Here is a 24,331-nt window from a genome sequence, read left to right as displayed (position 1 = left end):
TAGGTCATGTACCGTGGGGGTGCGATCAGCCTTTCATCACCTCGACTGCTGGGTTGCCCTGGCTGGCGAAAGGAAATGTCTAATGACCATCATTGTGTGTTGTTGGTAAATATACATGGCAAATACAAACACAATACAAACATAACCACTCTCAGACCATTCGTGAGAAACATCCTTCAATTTTTTTGAAAGATCCAACTAATGGCTGGCATATATTGCTAATAATCAAAGAGCACGCGGGAATACAAAAGTGGTGTTCGATCTAGTGATCAAGGAGATTAGAACAAAGAAAATAAAAAAATTCATCCGTCGGGCGATAGAGGATTTGAATTTTTCACGGCGAGTCCCCGAACGGGTGCTCTAAATGGGTCGCCCTGCTTGGCGCCAAAAATCAAGAGTCCTTCTCATGCTTGTTGTAATCTCTGTCAAACTGGCCACTTTGCCTCTGAAAGTGCACTCGTTTTGCTGGTGCCAAATTTTCCCTAGAATCACGACGATCATCATTTTTACTACCCCGTTGATCATTTTTGTTGTGATCTCAGCTGGCTTTGTTTTACTCTTACAGTTGTCCGGGTGTAGGGAGTTGCAACCAAACCCCCCAACAGCTTTGGTCCAAACTGAAACTGAGAAGGGGCACTTCCCAAAAAAAAGGTGTTCAGAGCTTTCTAAATTCCTTAAACACAGCTGGCAAAAATACTCGTTTGGCTAGCCTCACCTCAGGAGGCGATCATTGCACCGTAACATGTTCTTGAGTAGCAGCCAGACAAAAACCTTGAGACAAGGAGTTGACCACGTCTGCCAAAACAGTTATTTGAAGTTTGCCATGATCAGCCCATGAAACTGACTTTTGTATGAGGAGCTTGTGGAGAAAATTCCCGAGGCCTCATGGCTCCACTTGATTGTGTCCCAGAGCTGGTCGTTTAGCTGTATGTCTTTTTCCAGTAAGCCATCTTTGCAATCTGATCATCTCAGGCTAGAGAGGTTGGGTGTTGTCGTGGGCTAGATCGCCGTTCCAAGTTCCATCTGCAAGAGCTGCTTTCAATGTCCCGTTCTTCCTTCTAGAATGCTTGAACAACTCTAGATATTCCATCTTCAAGGTGCCAGTCCCAGTCCAGGAGCAGTTCCATAAGGTGGCCATTTCTCCGTTACCCAAATAATTCACCTAAAGTTTTGATAGTATTAGTTGCTTCGCTTCTTGGCTATAATTGGTCTTTGCACCAATGTTGCAATGGGTCATCTTGTATATATAATGTTGCTTGAGTTAGATGATTAATTCAGTGTTCTTAGAGATAAAACACTTTGTGCATTCTTGGATTTCTACGTGTGCGATGGCGAATATTGCCTACGTGGTGTTGGTCAATTCATCATGCGTGCAGACTAAGACCTTCGGTGAATGACTTAAATAGTTTTAGGACTAAAATATGCAGTTTTATAGATTTAGAATTAAATTAGACACACTTCCGATTGTTTTAGGACTTATGATGCATTTTACTCTTTCGAATATGTGCAATCTGAAAACTGTATGTTATTTTCTACCAATCAAAAACAATTGGAGTCCTAGCTTTCGCATTTCCAACTAGATGCTTGCAAGCATCAAGAACTAAAATGTTTACCTTCACTTGTTGAGTTGACCGTACGACTAGTTGTACGTAACGAATGGATAGTAGGTCAAATTAGATGGTCATAATACCATTGTCAACTGTAACCATCGAGCCATCTTTTTTAGCCAACAATACTTCTTCAAAAGTAGGAGATAACTTTCTTGGACATTACTTTTGTCACTATTGACGAGATGGTGGGCCAAATTTCAAAAGGAATACTATTTTGTAAAACATGTCCAAGAAAGTTGCTTAAGGACAAGAGGATATTCATAATAGTTTCATCCAATTTCATTTCATAGAAATTTATCTTTAGGGCCCTTTATGTATGGGTTCTTTAAACAACAAAATATTGTCGGGTCTTCTAACGAGAGGATAGACCATTCTTAATGTAGTGATTTTCTCCCAAATGTGGTGGTTTTTTAAATAACTTTTTTCCTTGAAACGTGTTTTGCATCTCAATGAAGCCTGGACATTTTTTTGATAGAGGTCTACACTTATATCCAAAATAAGAGTGCAAACAAAACTGCTTATGCTTTCTTTGGTTCATAGAAAGGCTTATTACAGGAATAGAAAACTTGTAGAAAATAAGATGACATATATCTCAAATCCTATGAGTATGATTAGGAAAAGAGATGTCATTTGGTTCATCATAGGAATTTTTCCATTGAGTCTAGACTATACCTGGCCATCTGTCAGGTCAGGTCGGGCCTACCAAAGCCCGATGCAAAAAACTGAGGCCCAAGCCCAGCCCATCACGCTAAAAGCCCATTGGGCCTCAGGCCGGGCCTCTTCGTTAACGCGCGAATACGATGTATCCAGGCCCGGCCCGACCCAGCCATCGGGCTTGAAATCTAGGCCCAAGCCCGGCCCATGGACAAGATCAGGCCAGGCCGGGTCGAGCTTTTTTGGGCCGGGTCAGGTCGACCGGGCCGGGCTGCCCATGGCCAGGTCTAATCTGGATAGGAACCAATCCTATGTAGGAATAGGAATCCATTCCTATGAACCAAAGAGCTTTAAAGGAAAATTTTCAACAAGAATCCTATCCTATATAATTCCTTTGAAATTCCTCCAAACCAAAGGAGGCCTTAGTGCGGGCGATTAACAAAAATTAATGTTGACACTACAAATCAAGGGGTAATCCACTACGATTGTGTTTGATGGAATAACTAGATAAAGTAGTACTACCTCCCGTCCAAAAATAAGTGTCGGTGGGAGTACGCAAGGAGAATATCACGGGTGGAACAATAATTCAGAAAATTGCAGAGTTTGTAATCCATTGATGCAGTAGCCCCTGGTTCCGACATTTCTGCTATCTCATTTCTACAGTATATTGCCGGGAGCAGGGGCAAGCCGGGCGGGCTGACACTAAAATCCTTTGATGACCATAGAACTATGACACTATTTGATAGTTTCACTAGTGGCTGGGGCGCCACCTGGTGGCGCCTCTAGAGGCAAGATTGTGCGTGCTAATCAAGCTGCCACATTTGTTAACATGATTGTATCACACTAGGCTTAGTTTAGTGAGAAGACAAACAACCCAAATGATATGGCAACAGAAATGCGTTACAGGCAATGCACATACACAAATGCATCTTCCTGCTGGGAAAAATAAGACAGCATTACAGAAATGCATAAAGGACAGTGCACATGTATAAGAGAGCTTTCTCTACAGCCACCAGCAATGCCACTGTCGCAAAGAACACCAACTCCGCCTGTGATGCGAGATTGTGTTAAGTACATGAGCTGAACCTTTGTCTATAACAGAATAATTGTCCACTTCAAAAAGTACAAAATGTCACTCTGAATCCTAGCAATAATCTGTACATGCTACTTTTTTCACAATGAATAGCTTACTAACCGATTAGCTGCCCATCATTCATAATAATGTGTACATCTCTCGTGGGAGTTCTTCGCCATTTCTCTTTTACTTTCGGAAGTGTCTGGGCAGACAGTACACAGAAATATCTGTCAATAATCTGCAATCTAAAACCAAATCAAACATCAGAAGGAAGCCGCCGTTCATGGTGCCAAAGTCTCGGCTCGATTAACCAACAATGTTTGAAGCAAAGACCTAATATTGGGCATGCTGAAACTTTTAATGGAGGGAGTAATAAAGTTCCCGCCTAACCCGACTAATGTATCGGCAGTGCAAGAGTTGATAATACAACTGTAACTGAATATGCATGACAAAAGGTAAACATGCCATGATTCAAGGGCACAGAAATCAAATTAAGAGTTGATAATGGTTGTATGGAGTACTTGATTATAATCATTTCTGGAACAATACCCTGAGAAGAGAACAAGTATGTGCAAGTACAGCTAGAACAAAAATCGATGGAGGATATCTAACCTTTGTATTTATATGCCCTGTAGAAGTCTGAATTGGATTGTCAATTACTCTTGCTTGATTCATAGACAAGTCCCAAAGCTTGAACGAGTTGTCAGTGGAACCAGATACTATGGTCGATGCATCTACATACTCGACATAGCTTTTAGTCTTTGTGTGGCCAATAACGAGCTCGTATGCCGAAATTCATTATTATGCATTAAAAAGTGTAAAAGACGAGGGAGATTGACAGTAAAACGTATACATACACAGCAGTACCAACGTGAAGAGGAGAGACATTAGGAAGGTGCGTGACAGCGTGAGGTAGATTCCCAAGCGTAAGTATTTTCTCATGTAAACTCTAATCAGTACTACAACTAAGACATCGAGTCAAACATTTTAGCATTGAGTCATCTGAATATAAAAATAATTTTCCAAAACATTTGAAGATTCAAACATTTTAGGCCACACTAATGCATCGAGCACTGTACATATACCAAGATAAAAGGGGGCACTCTACTCTAGACAAACATTTCTAATCCTTTGAAATGCTTGCATGTTCTAGTGCACCTCTGAAATGACACCAAAGGAATAGGAAACAGAAGAACAATGATTACCAAATAATCTCAAAGCTTGCATGTGATGAATGGGTGCCTCAATCCGCCGAATAGGCAGCGACGGAGTCAATGCCTGCAAGCTAGTGAGGAGCACCAGCAAACCACTGTGAGAAAAAGAAGGGAAAAACAAGCAGTGGAAGGAAACAAGTACATAATGTTCACCCTACCTAAGCAATACACCTAAGTTTACTAATCAAGACATTCACTTACAACAAAGGCCATTCAACAGCTCCAAAAGTCACAAGCCAGAACAAAAGGATGTCAGGTAAGAAATCGTATAACATCCAATTTACTATTACCAATTTCCTTCTTCTTTCTTGTGATGAAATTCACCCAATTCAAGAGATTGCGAACTAATCTCACCAATCCCATGACTCAAGTTACCAATCCATTTATACTTTTTTGTGAGAGGCGTGTTTTAAATAGTTGGCATCCATCTTTTTGAATTCAATATTACCATCTAACCTTCCGTGGTCAGACATGATATACAAGTTGAAAGTGAAATAGTTTTCCACTTGGATCGTCTAGTAGTCTTGATCAGATTTTACCTACAAGAGGAGTCGTCAGTAAGATAGGAGTTGCCAACAATCATTAATACATACTCCCTCCTTAAAGAAATATAAGCCCTCCGTAAAGAAATATAAGAGGGAGTAATCACTGACTACGTACCTAGAAATTTGACTTCTGATATGTCTTTAAGGCACACATATATCTTCAACCGAAGCAAAACCACATACATATACAGATGTATCTTAGTAAGAACCATCCATCTCCAACTACATCATCAACTGTATCCTGACATAAATCATCAACTCTGGTCAGAACAAAAGGTCCCGATGTATAGCCTATCTAAATTGATATAAGATCAAACGAAATAAATCTGTGCAAAAATCAAACACTAATCATACTCCACTCAGAGATAATCACATAGCCGAACAAGCGCCCCTTCCGCGTAGCTTAATGGGTTTGATAGCCGAGTATCAGAATATGAGATTCATTGGCAGAGTATGAACCACAAAAAATATTTAGAACTGACAAAAGAAAGGGGATAATATTGCATAATTTTCACCTTTTAAGAGTGCCACCTCATTACAGACATGAACTTTACATGAATTAAAAAGGATTGGTTTCTTTGCTTTAGTTTATCCCCTGTAGAAATATAATCAGTGGCGGAGCCAGGATTCGAGTATAGGGGGGGCCGAGTACATATATTGATCTAATCTCGTTGGTAATTACTCATCGCTGCTACTAAAATTGTCGATCATTGGGGGGGGGGGGGGGGGGGGGGGCAGGCCCCTGCTCGTCCCCCCTGGCTCCGCCCCTGAATATAATGATACATCTACTAATAAATCTAATGGTTCCAATAAATTGTTTTTTTCTGGTTGACAACATGGAAAGTTGTGTCTGAAGTCTGAACTACAACTATAAGGAAATTGATTAAAAGGTGAACAATCATCTACAAAAACATGCATCTATACAGTGCAACAACTGAATGTGTTGTTGCATCTGCTCCAACTTCTTGCTCTCATGCTGAAGTTATCGGTATGTATATACAATAAAATCTATGAAATAGAGACAGCAGAACCTTAATTCCTATAGTATGTAGACATTTGAAGCAAGCAAGTAGCTAACAAATAACTGAATATGAAGCTCCACAGGTCATCTGTTGATCCTGACAACTCGTGGCTTTCTGTTACCTATGGGCATCTACAAAAAGTAATTTTCTTCTAGTATACTACTACCTTGCTTGGCTTAGCAAGTTATATTGGAGGAATCAAGAAGGTACATACATGAGATGAGTTTTGAAGAAGGATGACCTCACCTGGCTGAAGGCGCACTGCAAGACGAGGGTTCCTTGCCCCTGGTGGCCTCGACGATCTCCGGCAGCTGGTCCGCGAAGCCGTCGCGAGCGTAGTGATGCGACCCGGCAATCTACGCATCACAGATCCTCTCCTTTTTCCCACAGAAACCCCAAAGCACCCACTGCAGACTAAAGGATTGGATTCATAGAACACACACTGATTAGCAACGAACACACACATGGAATTGCAGCGGCAGAGGAGGGAGAAAGATAAGATACGTGCACGCCAGGAGATGAGGAGGAGAGAAGTGGAGGGGCCGGCGCTAGGAGATTTCGAAAGAGAACACCACTGGTTCTCCAGATCGCGCCCGGCCGCCGCGCCGACTTCGCTCTGATTTGCGCCGATCTGCCGCCGGCCACTCTGCTCCTCTGCGGTCGTTGTTGCGGCGAAGGATGGGGATGGGAGGACCGAAGGAGGCGGTGGCGGCAACCCTAGCTGGAGCTGGGAGGAGAAAAGGAAAGACAGCGCTGGATGTGGGCTGCGACTGCGAGGGCGCCGGCGTTCTGTTTCTTTCCTCCGTCGGTACAGTAAAATTGCGACAGTAAAAATTGCCTAGGTGGATAGCGCGAGCGTACGCCCATGATGCGCACCTTGTTGTTTTGGATGTCTGGCCCGTGGGTGGCCTGGGGCCTAGGCCGGTCATGGCTCCGCCACTGGCCGGAGTAATGAGATTTCCAATATGCTCGTAGTATTTTTCTATCTTTTTTTTAGAACGAAGGCTCGCGATGAGCCCGGCTTTGAATTAGCAAAGCCATCAACCGGCCAGGAATTACAACATAGGAACAAACACAACGGCCGAACGATACAAGGGAGCACCCTAGGAAGCTTACAACTCAACGCCGAATACTAGCTCAAAACAAAAAGAGAAGCCCAAGCTAGTACACGCCGCCGACCGCAGCAAACAAGAACCGAGAATTGCGAGCAGCATGAGCACAACGAGGACCTGCAGAAACAGAGTGGAGTTGTGGACATGATCGAATCCAAGGTTGGAGGAAATCAAGCATCTTCCTTTGCTCTCGCCGTAGAGGGACCCTTCCCTCTCGCCTTGGATCGAAAGGCGCCGCCGACGGACATGAGAGACGCTCACCCTAGAGCATGAGAGATGCCGTCCTCGAGTCCTGGAACAGTCACAGAGCACATCCTCCTAGGACATGAGCACGCCTCATCTGACACACCGAAGCAACCTAGGACACCTGAAAAACAGCGGGAAAGCCACCGGGAGGAGCCACTGAAGGACGAGCAGCAAGGACATCAGGAGAGGCCGCAGAACGACGAGGAGCAGGAGTCGTCGGCCGCTGAAGAGAAACACCGGGCGTCCACGGCCAGGGACGTGCTGCTACTGCCGGGAAGAGGAACCCTATCCCCTACCGCCGGATCGCAGACGCCGTACCGCCGGAGCTGAGCTAGACACGCCACCGCCAAGGAGCACCGCACTTGAGGGGAGCAGGGACAGACTTCCCTGCGAGCCAGATCAACCACTGCCACTTGATAACCAAGGCCGCCCAAAAACTCCACCTTTGTCGCCCCTCACCCGAACGCACACTCCCCAGGCGGCGCCTCCAAGGAGGGCACGAGCGCAGCGCGCCGTCACCGCCCAATCCAAGAAGGATTTTGGGCTTTCACCCGGGAGGGGAGCGGGGGTGGATAGGGTTGGGATCTCAGCTGCACCTCCAAGGAGGAAGGGCGGCGCCCAAGGGCATCACTGCTGCCGGGCCGGACCAGCCGACCAGTGGTTTCCCACGGTCCCAAAACCGCACCACCGGGCACCCATCCACACCAATCCGGCGACCGAAGCTGCTGGAACCGGCAAGGATGAGGGAGCTGAAGGGGAGGGGAGTCGAACCTCAGGTCTGACGAGGAGGGGGATCTCCACGCCGCGGCCACCACCCGCCGCCGTCCCACCACCCGCGTGGTCGGGAACGCCGGCTAGGACCACCCACGGACGCCGCCAGCCGGGAGGGCGCCGCCGCCGCGCCAAGGGTCGCCGCCCCAGATCCAGAGTCCTCCGCCAGGAACGGAGCTAGCAGGGCCTCGCCGCCACCGTCACCGGCGACCGTGCATGGCTTGCCGGCGGCCACCTCGTGTGGTGACGAGGGGGAAGGAGGTGAGGGGTGGCGGCGCTGGGCGGAAACCCTAGTCGCCTCCCGAGTCGCCCGAGCGGACGACGCGGGGGCTGCGGGGGCTGCGGGGGGGGGGGGGGGGGGGGCGGGCCGGTGGCTGTACTGCTGCTCGATCGTTTGATCAAACTCTCAACTGAACCGTCAGTATTTTTCTATCTACCAGTATACACGTTTGCTATTCTCAAACAATTGAGAAATAGCTACTGCTCAATGGATGCTATAGCACGCAGATTATGTGCGGATGAATTGAGTGTCTTACTTAGCTTGTTTTGTACCCATAAAATCAGGAATATATGCGTCTCCAAATTATCACTAACATCAATATATTTTGGATTACGCAGGAAACAATTGGGCTATCTCGACAAAGGAACAAAAGTACCTTGTAAAAGATCTGTGGGGAAGATGGAGCCTGATCAAAGCAATGACAATATTTTTGAGCCGCAACCCTGGGAGGATGAGCGCGTTCTTCTTGCCACCCACGTCGACCGTGGGTTTTCCTTGCCTCCTCATCCTTTCTTCCGAGGGTTTCTGAACTTCTTTGGGGCTCAACTCCACCATTTTACCCCCAACTCAATCGTTTATCTTGCCGCGTTCATTTCCTTGTGTGAGAACTTCTTGGGTTGTCGACCTCACTGGGGTCTTTTCAAGCATATTTTCACTTGTCGCTCCCAGACAGTGAAAAAGGCTAATCCGAGTGACGAGAGGACCCAAGTGATCCAGATGTGTGGGGGTCTTGGCATCCAGACGAGAGGAAAAAGCTCCTTTCCGGCCATGATTCTTTCCGATTCAGTTCGCGGATGGCAGTCGACCTGGTTCTACTGCAAAGACCAGTCGACGCCAGGGCAATCGACTGGCCTCCCTCCCTTTACCATGGACCGAGTGGAAAAACCCTCCCCTTTGAAGGTGCTCCCGGAGGAGAAGGTGCATGTGAAGGTGTTGGTCAACCGAGTGGTCCAGCTCATTCGTGACGGGGTCACTGGTATGGATCTCTTGGAGGTCTTCCTTCAGCGGTGCATCCAGCCTCTCCAAGTCCGAGACCACCCGATGTGGATGTATTCGGGTCTAGAAGACTCCACTCGGATCCACCCGGAGGAGGTCGATGACGACACGCTGGAGAAGTGGCTGTCGAGCATTACCGGGAACAAGGACAATCCCAGAGGAGCTAGGAGAGTTCCCCCATTCGACCAGTCGCGTGCACCAGAGCAGGTCTGATTCTGAGTTTTTGCTTGTAATCGGAATTCACTCGCGCAGCTATTTGTATTGCGTCGACTGACTTTGTTCTCCCTGCTTTCTTTCAGGCCATTATTAAAATGTATTCGATGCCCAACGGGGAGCAAGAGCAAGCTCTGGAAGGCGAGGCGAGTGGTGGCGAAAGTGGTGAGTGGACTTCCGATGGTGAAGGGGATGGTGGAAGTGACGACTCAAGTGATGGGGAGGAAGTCGAGTCGCCTCCTCGCATAGAGAGACGATCCAAGCTTGACCACGAACGGCCGAGTGCCCGCGACAAGGCAACTGCTCAGGATGGTCAGTCTTCGAAGCGTCCTCGGGTCTCTTCACCAACCCCGACTGAGAAGGCGCCAAAGCACCCCAAAGTTGCAGAGCCGAAGACTCGGAAGGCGCTGCCAAAGATCAAGATCGATATCCCTGTCGCCTCCGCGTTAGTGTCTCTCCTTGTATTCACTTGACGCTCCGCGCTGTTTGTTTTTCTTGTTTTAACTGGACGAACTTTGGAATTGTTAGCGCTGCCACTTCTGGGACCTCAGCTTATAGGGATGATGATGAGGTGATGGAGGATGCAGTCACTTCTAATCCGGGTATGATTTCTGCCATACTATCTTTCTTTGGTCGATTCAACTGCATCGTGCATCATTGGGTGACGTGATTTTGGCAATTTGAACTTTGTACAACTCTCAACATTATTGACCTCCCTGATGATGATGAAGAGCCCGAGAGGTCTTTGACGAGGAAGAGTAGGCGAGCTCCTGTAAGTGAGGCGCTGCAGTCGACGCCGAGGGCGGAACCAGTCGTTCAGGACACTGGTGACGTCAATCGGGGTTCTGTTACCTTCGCGGAGCCCCTGTCGAGTGCCTTGCCTTCTTCTTCGATTACTCAGGCCCCTGTCGACCCGCCTTCACTTTTTGCAACCCATCATGTCCCGGAGGACGAGGTGAATGCTGTTAGGGAAGCCATACGCCAGGCGGGCATTATGATGGAGAAGACGAAGATGGTGCGGGACGCCAGCCAAGCCGCCTATGATGCCAGCTCGGCTCTCCAGAGCAATGTTCAGGTTAGTTGGTCGCCGCTTGTTCTGTTAGGATATGCTATCTGAAGATTCTTTCCGAAAATCTTTCCATCTGTACACCCACTGGGTGTGTCGATTGAATTTTTGGACTAGTGGGGGCACGCTGAGTGCACCCACTGGGTGTAGTCCCCGAGGCTATGGCGGACTGCTGGCAGTCGACCGTAGTCTTTGTATTTTGTCGAGTAAAACCGAACTGGTAGTTTGTTTCTTCCGCTCGATCCGGTCGAGTGGGATCAGAATCAGTGGGGGCACGCAAAGTGCACCCACTGAGTGTAGTCCCCGAGACCGCGGTCGACTGTGGTCTGAGTTCTACTTTGTCTCTCTTTTTTTTGAACTCGACTCCGGCGGGCCGGTCGAGTGGAATCAGAACCGGTGGGGGCACGCAAAGTGCACCCACTGGGTGTAGTCCCCGAGACTACGGTGGACTGCGGGCAGTCGACTATAGTCTTAGTATTTGTCGTTTTTGCTATGGAATAATTTCTCCTCTTTGATTTCAGAAATCTTGTGATCTTGGAGCTCGCTTCACTGATTTGGAGAGGCAGCAGATTCAACTGAAACTTGGCTTGGAGCTGGCCAGGACAGAACTACAGACGATCAGAGACAGCGCCGCTGGTAAGACAAGTTTGTCGAATGGTCAGTTTTCAGCTCGAGCATCCTTCTGCTATTTCTGAATCAATCATCATTTCTTTGTAGAAAAACTAAGGGAAGCTTTGGCGAAAAAAGATCAGGATTTGGCTGCTGCCCAGAAGGAGGCTGACGACAGGACCGCTCTAGCCGGACAGAAGCTGGCTTCAGTCGGCCAGTTGGAAGAAGAGAATACCAGGCTGAAGACTGCTCTGAATGAAGCCAACAGGGAGTGCGCACGCTGGAAGAAGGAAAACCTCAACCTGAGCGAAAAGATGGAAGGCATCGCTCGCAGGAGGGACGATCTAGAGAGCTGCCTGAGGAGCCTTGCCAAGAAGTTGTATATCAAGCTTGAAGGTGCACATTTAGTTCCGACTGATTTTTTTTGTGTCGACTCAGTGTACGAAGATTGACTTATCCTTGGATCGTGAATGCAGAGTTTTGCCAGAACTTTGAAGAAGAGACTGGGAGGATCGAACCAGGTTTGGATCCAATCAACTCTCCAGTGAAAGATGAAACTACCATGAATCTGCTCCGACTGGAATCTCGCATCGACGGTGCCGTGGACTACTTGGCTCGACTGAAGGTCGCCATGTCACGGATCGACCCGGCACTCTGGCCAGAGGCTACGCTCCAAAACGATCTTGAGTCTCTGATGGCTCGACTTAACGGAATCCCTGACCGAGTGCAGGAGTGGAAGAAGTCTTCTGCTCGTTGTGGCGCTGATGTGGCTCTGTCCTTGGTTCGTGTCCACTGCAAGGAGGTGCGACAAGACAAGCTGGCCGCAATCAAGGTCGCAAACACCCAGAAGCACGACTTCCGAACTTTTATGGAGACCTTCATAGCTGCCGCCACTCGGATTGCCGATGGCGTCGACCTGGACGAGTTCGTTGAGCCTGCCAGCCCTCCTCCCGCGGAGTGAACAAACTCTTGTGTCCTACCTTAAATTTGCCTTGGAATGCCGAGTGGTTTTTGTAACCATTAAACTTTTTCGGGCTGCATGCCCGAGTACCTCGATCCGTGATCCAGAACCTTTAGAATTTTATCTGAACTTGGTTTACCGTTGAATATCTTTATGAATCTCCTGCTGAGTGAACCCAATCTTTATTCGAGACAACTTTCTGTATTCGCAGCGCAGCTCCGAAGGAGGGGGAAGCAGTCGACCCATGACTTGTATTTGTGGCGAAGCTCCCCAGGGGCAGGCGGCGGTCGACCCACACCCTGTTACTGCAGAGTGGGACGGAGCGCACATTGTATTTGTGGCGAAGCTCTCCATGAGAAGGTGGCAGTCGACCCATACTTCGTTACTGTAGAGCGGGATGAATCGCACATTGTATTTGTGGCGAAGCTCTCCAGGAGAAGGTGGCAGTCGACCTGCCCCTCGTCGTCCTTGAGGATTGAGATGTGTTTGGGAGAACTTAGGCGAGTACTGGACTGCAGCTAAGCCCCCGAGTGAGAGGATCGCTCTCCACTCGGTAGGATTTTTTCAAACTTAGGCGAGTGCCTGACTGCAGCTAAGTCCTCAAGTGAGAGAACTTAGGCGAGTACTGGACCGCAGCTAAGCCCCCGAGTGGGAGGACTGCTCTCCACTCGGTAGGATTTTTTCAAACTTAGGCGAGTGCTTGACTGCAGCTAAGTCCTCAAGTGAGAGAATTTAGGCGAGTACTGGACTGCAGCTAAGCCCCCGAGTGGGAGGACTGCTCTCCACTCGGTAGGAATTTTTCAAACTTAGGCGAGTGCCTGACTGCAGCTAAGTCCTCAAGTGAGAGAACTTAGGCGAGTACTGGACTGCAGCTAAGCCCCCAAGTGGGAGGACTGCTCTCCACTCGGTAGGATTTTTTCAAACTTAGGCGAGTGCCTGACTGCAGCCAAGTCCTCAAGTGAGGGAACTTAGGCGAGTACTGGACTGCAGCTAAGCCCCCAAGTGGGAGGATTGCTCTCCACTCGGTAGGATTTTTTCAAACTTAGGCGAGTGCCTAACTGCAGCTAAGTCCTCAAGTGAGAGAACTTAGGCGAGTACTGGACTGCAGCTAAGCCCCCGAGTGGGAGGATTGCTCTCCGCTCGGTAGGATTTTTTCAAACTTAGGCGAGTGCCTGACTGCAGCTAAGTCCTCAAGTGAGAGAACTTAGGCGAGTACTGGACTGCAGCTAAGCCCCCGAGTGGGAGGATTGCTCTCCACTCGGTAGGATTTTTTCAAACTTAGGCGAGTGCCTGACTGCAGCTAAGTCCTCAAGTGAGAGAACTTAGGCGAGTACTGGACTGCAGCTAAGCCCCCGAGTGGGAGGATTGCTCTCCGCTCGGTAGGATTTTTTCAAACTTAGGCAAAGCGGATTCGCGGCTAAGCCACCCACTAGGGGATTTCTTACGCAAACAAAAACAATAATGATCACTGGGAAAATTATAACGCTCTTATCTTTTGATAAATAAACTACAAGAGTTTTTCTTATTACATCTCATCCGAGTGAGAATTCAAGTATAAAAGGGGCGGAGTAGCTCCGCATTCCAGGCTCGTGGCTCATCAATCTGGTGATCGACATTGTAGAGGTGGTATGCTCATTGTGGAGGACTCTGGTGACTATCAAGGGGCCTTCCCAAGTAGGAGCAAGCTTGTGTGGTTCCTGCTGATCCACTCGAAGGACTAAGTCTCCTTCTTGGAAGGCTCGGCTCTTCACGTTTCTGGCATGGAATCGATGCAAGTCTTGCTGATAGATGGTCGATCGGATCAGGGCCATTTCTCTTTCTTCTTCTAGGAGGTCGACTGCGTCCTGCCGGGCTTATTCTGCTTCATCTTCTGAGTAGAGCTCGACTCTGGGAGCATTGTGAAGCAGGTCACTCGGTAAGACTGCCTCGGCTCCGTAGACCAGAAAGAATGGGGTTCTTCCGGTCGATCGATTCGGGGTTGTCCTCAATCCCCAAAGGACTGATGGGAGCTCGTCGACCCATGCACCTGCTGCGTGCTTGAGATCGCGCATCAATCGGGGTTACAGTCCTTTGAGAATTAGGCCATTTGCCCTTTCTGCTTGTCCATTCGACTGGGGGTGAGCGACCGAAGCATAGTCGACCCGAGTGCCCTGAGAGGCGCAAAAGGCCCTGAACTTGTCAGAATCAAAGTTTGACCCATTGTCCGTGATGATACTGTGCGGAACTCCATATCTGAATATCAACTCTCTGATGAAACTGATAGCGGTGCAAGCATCGAGATTCTTGATAGGCTTGGCTTCAATCCATTTGGTGAACTTGTCGACTGCTACCAGCACATGAGTGAAGCCGCTCCTGCCTGTTCTCAGTGGCCCAACCATGTCCAGCCCCCAAACAGCGAAGGGCTAGACGAGTGGAATGGTTTTCAGGGCTGACGCGGGCTTGTGCGGCATATTGGAGTAATACTGACACCCTTCACATTTGTCGACTATCTCTTTAGCCATCTCATTGGCCCTTGGCCAGTAGAACCCCGCTCGGTATGCTTTAGCCACAATGGTTCGAGAGGATGCATGATGACCACAGGTCCCCGAGTGGATATCGTCAAGGATCATCCGACCTTCTTCTGGTGTGATACACTTCTGGCCGACCCCAGTCGCGCTTTCCCTATATAATTGTCCCTTTATGACTGTAAAGGCCTTGGATCGATGGACGATCTGTCGAGCCTCTTCATCGTCTTCTGGGAGTTCTTTCCTTAGGATGTACGCGATGTACGGTTCTGTCCAGACGGGAGTGATAACCAGCACTTCCATTATCAGATCGACCATAGCTGGAACTTCAACTTCAGTCGGATCCGTGGCGCTTTTTGGCTGTGGGGCCTCTTCCGTGAAGGGATCCTCCTGGACTGATGGTGTGTGGATGTATTCCAAAAACACATTGCTGGGAATGGCTTCTCTTTTGGAACCTATTTTTGCCAAATCATCAGCTGCTTGATTTTTCAGTCGGGGTATGTGATGAAGCTCTAACCCCTCGAATTTCTTCTCCAGCTTTCTCACTGCATTGCAATAACCAGTCATGGCTGGACTTCTGACATCCCACTCCTTCATCACCTGATTAACCACCAAATCTGAGTCGCCATAGACCATGAGGCGACGGACGCCGAGTGAGATGGCCATGTGCAACCCATATAAAAGTGCTTCATATTCTGCCTCGTTATTGGAGGAATCAAAATGGATTCGAAGAACATATCTGAGTTTATCTCCTCTAGGGGAGACCAACACCACTCCGGCACCGGAACCACTCAGCATCTTGGAGCCGTCGAAAAACATAGTCCAATGCTCCGAGTGAATCTGAGTCGGCAGCTGCTGTTCAATCCACTCGGCGATGAAATCTGTGATTGCTTGGGACTTGGTAGCTTTCTTTGCCTCAAACTTGATATCAAGGGGAAGGAGTTCAATCGCCCATTTTGCCACTCGACCAGTTGCATCCCTGTTATGCAGGATCTCTGATAATGGAGCGTCGCTGACGACTGTAATGGAATGATCAGAGAAGTAGTGAGCAACTTTCTTGGTGGTCATATAAATCCCATATACAAGCTTCTGATAGTGAGGATATCCTTGCTTTGATGGGGTCAAGACTTCAGAAATATAATATACTGGGCGCTGAACTTTGAAGGTTTTCCCTTGTTCTTCCCGCTCGACCGTAAGTACCGTACTGACGACTTGTCCTGTGGCTGCAATGTAAAGCAGCAAAGGCTCTTTGCTGATTGGGGCAGCAAGCACCGGCTGGGTGGAGAGCAGAGCTTTGAGCTCTGCAAACGCTGCATCAGCTTCGGGAGTCCACTCGAACTTGTCGGACTTCTTCATCAATCGGTAAAGAGGTAATGCCTTTTCACCGAGACGAGATATGAATCGACTTAGGGTGGCCAAACAACCAGTAAGCTTCTGGACGCCGTGCACTCGCACAGGGCTTTTCATTCGGAGTATAGTGCCAACCTTTTCTGGATTGGCGTCGATTCCCCGTTCGGAAACGAGAAAGCCGAGTAACTTTCCGCCAAGGACTTCGAATGTACACTTTGATGGATTAAGCTTGATATCATACCTCCCGAGGTTGGCAAAGGTTTCAGCAAGGTCAGTCAGCAGGTTGGAACCCTTCCATGACTTGACCACAATATCATCCATGTATGCTTCCACATTCCGACTGATTTGAGTGAGTAAACACTTCTGAATCATCCTCATGAATGTGGCTCCAACATTCTTGAGGCCGAACGGCATGGTAACATAACAGAAGCACCCGAATGGAGTGATGAAAGCTGTCTTGATCTCGGCAGGTCCATACAGACGGATCTGATGGTATCGGAATAGGCGTCTAAGAAAGACAGTCGCTCACATCTCGCAGTCGAGTCGACTATCTGGTCGATGCGGGGGAGAGGAAAATGATCTTTCGGGCTGGCCTGATTGATATGTTTAAAGTCAATGCACATGCGAAGTGACTTGTCCTTCTTGGGGACCATGACCACGTTGGCGAGCCACTTGGAGTGGTAGATTTCTCGGATGAACTCCGCTGCTAAGAGCCGAGCCACCTCTTCGCCAATAGCTTTTCTCTTTTGGACGGCGGACCATCGAAGATGTTCCTTGACAGGTTTTACTTTTGAGTCGACTCTCAGGCGGTGCTCAGCCAGCTCCCTGGGAACACCTGGCATGTCAGAAGGCTTCCAGGCGAAGATGTCCCAGTTCTCACGGAGGAACTGGATGAGCGCTTCTTCCTATTTGGAGTCGAGTGTTGTCGAGATATGAGCCGAGGCGGCGCTGGGGTCGGTCGGGTGGATGTGAGCTGTCTTCGTGTCGCCAGTCGACTGGAAAGCTGACTCTGTAGCGGGCTTCTTGGCTCGCAACAGATCACTCAGGTCTGCAGTCTTCTGGTATTCCTGCAACTCCACCATTGCCATCTGTGCGTCGGCGATCTTCGAACCCTTCTAAAAACATTCTTCCGCTTTCTTCCGATTGCCCGTAATGGTGATCACACCTTTGGGGCCAGGCATCTTCAATTTGAGATACACGTAACATGGTCGGGCCATGAAGCGTGCATAAGCCGGCCTGCCCAAAATAGCGTGATAGGCACTCTGGAAGTCTACAACTTCAAATGTCAATTTTTCTTTGCGGTAATTCTTGGAATCACCGAAAACCACATCAAGAGCAATCTGGCCGAGTGATTCAGCCTTCTTCCCAGGAATGACTCCATGGAAGCTCATGTTGCTGGCACTGAGTCTGGACATCGGAATGCCCATCCCCTTCAACGTCTCAGCGTATAATATGTTTAAACCACTGCCACCATCCATCAGGACTTGGGTCAGTCGAGTGACTTCAACAACTGGGTCGACCACCAAAGCTTGCCTCCCAGGGGTGGCGATGTGCGTTGGGTGGTCGGACTGGTCGAATGTTATGGCAGTATGAGACCATTTCAGGTAACTAGGTGTCGCCGGAGCGACCATATTCACCTCTCGGTTAATAACTTTCAGTCGACTTTTGCTCTCAACATCAGCAAAAATCATCAGGGTGGAATTGACTTGAGGATATCCGTCATCACTGTCCTCTTTGTCCTCGACCTTGTCTGACTCCTTTTCCTTTCCCTTGGGCTGCTTGCCCTGGAACTACTGGATCAAGAGTCGACACTGCCGAGTGGTATGTTTCGGGTAAATAAAATTACCCTCTTCATCTTTCTTCGTGTGGACGAGACACGGTAAGTCCAACACATCATTTCCCTCCTGGTCTTTAACCTTTTGGGGGTTCCAAGGCCCTTTAGGTTTCCCTTTAGACTTTCCTTGGGCCAAAGCTAAGGCTTCCCCGGGAGCCGCCGTCTCGACTTTCCGCTTCTGTTTCCGACTGGAATTGCCTCCGGTTTCTTGGGCGACTGACTTGAGCTTGCCACTCCTGAGTCGATCCTCATCTTCGCCGTTAGCGTACTTGGTGGCAATCTCCATCATCCGATTCAGGGACATATCTCCGGTTCGACTGAATTTCAAATTCAGTTCTCTGTATTTGACGCCTTCCTTGAAGGCACAAACTGCTTGGTGGTCAGGCACATTCTCCACCGAGTGATGTAACGTGATCCATCTCTGGATGTAATCCCTCAAAGTTTCATTCGGCTTTTGCACACAAGACCGCAGTTCCGTCAGTCCTGCTGGTCGCTTGCATGTGCCTTCAAATATGGTGACGAACACTCGGGAGAGATCTTCCCAAGTGTAAATGCTGCTAGGTGCTAGCTGGTTTAGCCACGCTCTGGCCGAGCCCTCCAACATGAGAGGCGGCTGCTTCATGGCCACTTCATCATTGCCGCCGCCAATCTGGACGGCCACTCGGTAGTCCTCAAGCCAAGTATCGGGCTTGGACTCGCCAGTGAATTTACTGACTCCAGTCGCCAACCTGAAATTGGGAAGAATCACAGCAGCCCTGATGGCTCTACTAAAGCACTCTGGCCCCGAAATATGTACTCTGCTGCTAGCAGGCGCATCTCTGTCGTGGCCTTCCCGGTGAGCCCTGTTCCTGTCGACCAGACCTTGGACGAGGATGGATCTCGCGTCAAAGCCTGGCCCTCTGGGGTCGACTAGAATCCTTCGCCCACCACTATGAGGGCGCCTGTCATCCTGCTGGCAGGGCACATACGACCCGCTCCTCGGGGGAGGCGTGGGCACTCAACGTCGACCGTCACGATCGACTCGGTGATCATACTGCTCATGGTTCCCATACTGGTCACGCCGGTCTCCACGTCCCTCACGCCTCGGGGGCGATCTTGTTGGAAATATGCCCTAGAGGCAATAATAAATTAGTTATTATTATATTTCATTGTTCATGATAATCGTTTATTATCCATGCTAGAATTGTATTGATAGGAAACTCAGATACATGTGTGGATACATAGACAACACCATGTCCCTAGTAAGCCTCTAGTTGACTAGCTCGTTGATCAATAGATGGTTACAGTTTCCTGACCATGGACATTGGATGTCGTTGATAATGGGATCACATCATTAGGAGAATGATGTGATGGACAAGACCCAATCCTAAGCCTAGCACAAGATCGTGTAGTTCATATGCTAAAGCTTTTCTAATGTCAAGTATCATTTCCTTACACCATGAGATTGTGCAACTCCCGGATACCGTAGGAGTGCTTTGGGTGTGCCAAACGTCACAACGTAACTGGGTGGCTATAAAGGTACACTACAGGTATCTCCGAAAGTGTCTGTTGGGTTGGCACGAATCGAGACTAGGATTTGTCACTCCGTGTAAATGGAGAGGTATCTCTGGGCCCACTCGGTAGGACATCATCATGATGTGCACAATGTGACCAAGGAGTTGATCACGGGATGATGTGTTACGGAACGAGTAAAGAGACTTGCCGGTAACGAGATTGAACAAGGTATCGGGATACCGACGATCGAATCTTGGGCAAGTATCATACCGATAGACAAAGGGAATTGTATGCGGGATTGATTGAATCCTTGACATCGTGGTTCATCCGATGAGATCATCGTGGAGCATGTGGGAACCAACATGGGTATCCAGATCCCGCTGTTGGTTATTAACCGGAGAGTTGTCTCGGCCATGTCTGCATGACTCCCGAGCCCGTAGGGTCTACACACTTAAGGTTCGATGATGCTAGGGTTATAGGGAAAGTATGTACGCGGTTACCGAATGTTGTTAGGAGTCCCGGATGAGATCCCGGACGTCACGAGGAGTTCCGGAATGGTCCGGAGGTAAAGATTAATATATAGGAAGTATGGTTTTGGCCACCGGAAGTGTTCCGGGCATCACCGGTAGTGTACCGGGACCACCGGAGGGGTCCGGGGGTCCACCTGGAGGGGCCACCAGCCCCGGAGGCCTACATGGGCCAATAGTGGGAAGGGACCAGCCCCTAGGTGGGTTGGGGCGCCTCCCACCAAGGCCCAAGGCGCCTCCTAGAGGGGAGGGGGCAAACCCTAGGGCAGATGGGCCTTAAGGCCCACCCTAGGTGCGCCTCCTCTCTCTCCCCCCTTGGCCGCAACCCTAGATGGGTTTTGGGGCTGCCGCCACCCCTAGGGAGGGAACCCTAGATGGGGGCGCAGCCCCTCCCCTTCCCCTATATATACTTGAGGTATTGGGGGCTGCAACACACACGAGATCATCTCCCTCTTGGCGCAGCCCTACCTCTCTCCCTCCTCGTCTCTCGTAGTGCTTGGCGAAGCCCTGCTGGAGTTTCGCACTCCTCCACCACCACCACGCCGTCGTGCTGCTGCTGGACGGAGTCTTCCCCAACCTCTCCTTCTCCCCTTGCTGGATCAAGACGTAGGAGACGTCACCGGGCTGCACGTGTGTTGAACGCGGAGGCGCCGTGGTTCGGCGCTTAGATCGGAATCAATCGCGATCTGAATCGCTACGAGTACGACTCCTTCATCCGCGTTCTTGCAACGCTTCCGCTTAACGATCTACAAGGGTATGTAGATGCACTCCCCTTCCCCTCGTTGCTAGATTACTCCATAGATTGATCTCGGTGATGCGTAGAAAATTTTAAATTTCTGCTACGATCCCCAACAGTGGCATCATGAGCTAGGTCTATGCGTAGTTTCTATGCACGAGTAGAACACAAGTTGTTGTGGGCGTCGATTTTGTCAATTTACTTGCCGTTACTAGTCTTATCTTGATTCGGCGGCATCGTGGGATGAACCGGCCCGGACCGACCTTACACGTACTCTTATGTGAGACTGGTTCCACCGACTGACATGCACTAGTTGCATAAGGTGGCTAGCGGGTGTCTGTCTCTCCCACTTTAGTCGGATCGGATTCGATGAAAAGGGTCCTTATGAAGGGTAAATAGAAATTGGCATATCACGTTGTGGTTTTCGCGTAGGTAAGAAACGTTCTTGCTAGAAACCTATAGCAGCCACGTAAAAACTTGCAACAACAATTAGAGGACGTCTAACTTGTTTTTGCAGCATATGCCTTGTGATGTGATATGGCCAAAAGGATGTGATGAATGATATATGAGATGTATGAGATTGATCATGTTCTTGTAATAGGAATCACGACTTGCATGTCGATGAGTATGACAACCGGCAGGAGCCATAGGAGTTGTCTTAATTTATTTATGACCTGCGTGTCAACATAAATGTCATGTAATTACTTTAATTTATTGCTAAAGCGTTAGCCATAGTAGTAGAAGTAATAGATGACGAGACAACTTCAAGAAGACACGATGATGGAGATCATGGTGTCATGCCGGTGACAACGACGATCATGGAGCCCCGAAGATGGAGATCAAAAGGAGCAAAATGATATTGGCCATATCATGTCGCTATTTGATTGCATGTGATGTTTATCATGTTTTACATCCTATTTGCTTAGAACGACGATAGCTTAAATAAGATGATCCCTCTCTAAAATTTCAAGAAAAGTGTTCCCCCTAACTGTGCACCGTTGCGAAGGTTCGTTGTTTCGAAGCACCACGTGATGATCGGGTGTGATAGATTCTAATGTTCGAATACAACGGGTGTTGACGAGCCTAGCATGTACAGACATGGCCTCGGGACACATGCGAAACACTTAGGTTGACTTGACGAGCCTAGCATGTACAGACATGGCCTCGGAACACGGAAGACCAAAAGGTCGAACATGAGTCGTATAGAAGATACGATCAACATGAGATGTTCACCATTGATGACTAGTCCATCTCACGTGATGATCGGACACGGCCTAGTCGATTCGGATCATGTTTCACTTAGATGACTAGAGGGATGTCTATCTGAGTGGGAGTTCATTAAATTAATTTGATTAGATGAACTCAATTATCATGAACATAGTCTAAATTGTCTTCGCAAATATGTTGTAGATAAATAGCTCACGTTGTAGCTCCCTGTTTCAATACGTTCCTATAGAAAGATTAAGTTGAAAGATATTGTAAGCAATGATGCAGAATAGGTCCGTAGTCCGAGGAGTGTCCTCACTGCAACACAGAAGGCTTGCGTCTTTGATGCACCACTCGATGTGCAAACCCCTACAACGTCGTCTGTGGATGTTGTGAACACCTGACAGACACATTCTGATGACTACCTGATAGTTTAGTGCATCATACTTTACGGCTTAGAATCGGGATTCCAATGACGTTTTGAACGCCATAGAACATATGAGATGTTCCAAGAGCTGAAATTGGATTTCAGGCTCATGCCCGTGTTGAGAGGTGTGAGACCTCTGACAAGTTCTTTTGCCAACAAGATGGAGGAGAATAGCTCAGCTAGTGAGCATGTGCTCAGAATGTCTGGGCGCTACAATCACTTAAATCAAGTGGGAGTTAAACTTCCAGATAAGATAGTGATTGATAGAGTTCTCTAGCCACTATCACTAAGCTACTAGATCTTCATGATGAACTATGACATGCAAGGGATGGAGATGATCCCGGAGCTGTTCGCGGTGCTTAAGACCGCAAAAGGTAGAAATCAAGAAGGAGCATCAAGTGTTGATGGTTTAACAAGACCACTGGTTTTAAGAAGGGCAAGGGCTAGAAGGGAAACTTCATGGATGGCAAACCAGTTGCCGCTCCAGTGAAGGATCCTTTCATTCAACCCAAACCCGAGACTAAGTGCTTCTATTGTAAGGGGAACGGTCACTGGTAGCGGAATTACCCCAAATGCATGGTAGATAAGAAGGCTGGCAACTTCAACAAAGTATATACGTGTTATTAATGTGTACCTCACTAGTACTCCTGGTAGCACCGAGGTATTGGATACCGGTTCAGTTGCTATTATTGGTGACTTGAAGCAAAAGCTACGGACTAAACGGAGACTGGCTAAGGGCAAGGTGACGATGTGTGTTGGAAGTGTTTCCAAAGTTGATGAGATCACCATCGCACGCTCCATCTGCGTTCGGGATTAGTATTGAACCTAGATAAATGTTATCAGGTGTCTACGTTGAGCATGAATATGATTAGATCATGTTCATTGCAATACGGTCATTCATTTAAGTTAGAGAATAATGGTTATTCTGTTACATGAATGATACCTTTCATGGTCATGCACCCTATGTGAGTGGTTCATTGAATCTCGGTCGTGGTAATACACATGTTCACGCCAAAAGATGTAGAGTTAATAATGATAGTACCACTTCTCGTGGCACTGCCGCTTAGGTCATATTGGCGTAAGATGCATGAAGAAACTCCATGTCGATGGATGTTTGGGGTCACTTGATTTTGAATCACTTGACACATGCGAGCCATGCCTCATGGGCAGGATGACTAAGACCCCGTTTTCAGGTACAATGAAACGGGCAAGTGATTTGTTGGAAATCATGCATGCTGATGCGTGTGATCCAATGAGAATTGAAGCGTGCGGTGGATATCGCTATTTTCTCATCTTCACTGACGATTTGGGTAGATATAGGTATATCTACTTAATGAAGCACAAGTCTGAAACGTTTGAAAAGTTCAAGCGATTTCATAGTGAAGTTAAGAATCATCATAACAATAAGATCATGTTCCTACGATCTGATCAAAAGGGGATTTTCTGAGTTATGAGTTTGGCAATCACTTAAGACATTGTGGAATTGTTTCACAGTTGAAGCCACCTGGAACACCACAAGGTAATGGTGTGTCCGGACATCGTAATCGAACCCTATGAGATATGGTGCGATCTATGATGTCTCTTACCAATCTACCATTTTCATTTTGAGGTTATGCGTTAGAGACAGCTGCATTCACTTTAGATAGGACACCATCTAAGTCTGTTGAGACGACGTCATGAACATTGGTTTGGCAAGAAACCAAAGTTGTCGTTTCTTAATGTTTGGGGCTGCGATGCTTAAGGCTTCAACCGGAGAAGCTCGAACCCAAAGCGGACAAACACATCTTCATAGGATACCCAAAGGTGACAGTTGGGTATACCTTCTATCTCAGATCCGAGGGCAAATTGTTTATCGCTAAGAACGGGTCCTTTCTCGAGA

At 48.2% G+C, this 24,331-nt stretch overlaps 1 protein-coding gene across 13 annotated transcripts; it reads right to left on the bottom strand.

The window, feature by feature from the left end:
• Nucleotides 1-2,461: 2,461 nt before the first annotated feature.
• Nucleotides 2,462-6,977, bottom strand: LOC125524125 (uncharacterized). Of its 13 annotated transcripts, XM_048689199.2 has the most exons (7): nucleotides 6,367-6,977; nucleotides 5,214-5,339; nucleotides 5,010-5,092; nucleotides 4,545-4,624; nucleotides 3,952-4,073; nucleotides 3,460-3,541; nucleotides 2,462-3,313 (listed from the first exon to the last, which is right to left on the bottom strand). In XM_048689199.2, exons 3-7 carry the CDS (start codon nucleotides 5,024-5,026, stop codon nucleotides 3,165-3,167), a joined length of 450 nt encoding a protein of 149 aa, XP_048545156.2. In that variant the 5' UTR covers nucleotides 5,027-5,092; nucleotides 5,214-5,339; nucleotides 6,367-6,977; the 3' UTR covers nucleotides 2,462-3,164. The 13 variants fall into 13 exon arrangements, 1 of the variants encoding a protein (XP_048545156.2); XR_015611221.1 differs by lacking the exon at nucleotides 5,010-5,092 and having other exon boundaries at nucleotides 3,230-3,584; nucleotides 6,367-6,974; XR_007290557.2 differs by having other exon boundaries at nucleotides 3,230-3,313; nucleotides 3,460-3,577; nucleotides 3,952-5,092; nucleotides 6,367-6,971.
• Between the last annotated feature and the right edge of the window lie 17,354 nt (nucleotides 6,978-24,331).

The sequence above is a fragment of the Triticum urartu genome, chromosome 7A (assembly GCF_056163025.1).
Source record: "Triticum urartu cultivar PI428250 chromosome 7A, HENAU_Tu73, whole genome shotgun sequence".
In the NCBI taxonomy this organism is placed as follows: domain Eukaryota; kingdom Viridiplantae; phylum Streptophyta; class Magnoliopsida; order Poales; family Poaceae; genus Triticum; species Triticum urartu.
This window is presented reverse-complemented; position numbering and strand designations above follow the sequence as displayed.

Excerpts from the sequence above, each read along its gene's own strand:
- LOC125524125 (XM_048689199.2), bottom strand. Across the intron at positions 4,074-4,544 it reads GCAAGCTTTGAGATTATTTG|ATGCATCGACCATAGTATCT; the intron begins GTAATCATTGTT and ends TCGAGTATGTAG. Across the intron at positions 3,542-3,951 it reads CAGGGCATATAAATACAAAG|ACACTTCCGAAAGTAAAAGA; the intron begins GTTAGATATCCT and ends CTGTCTGCCCAG.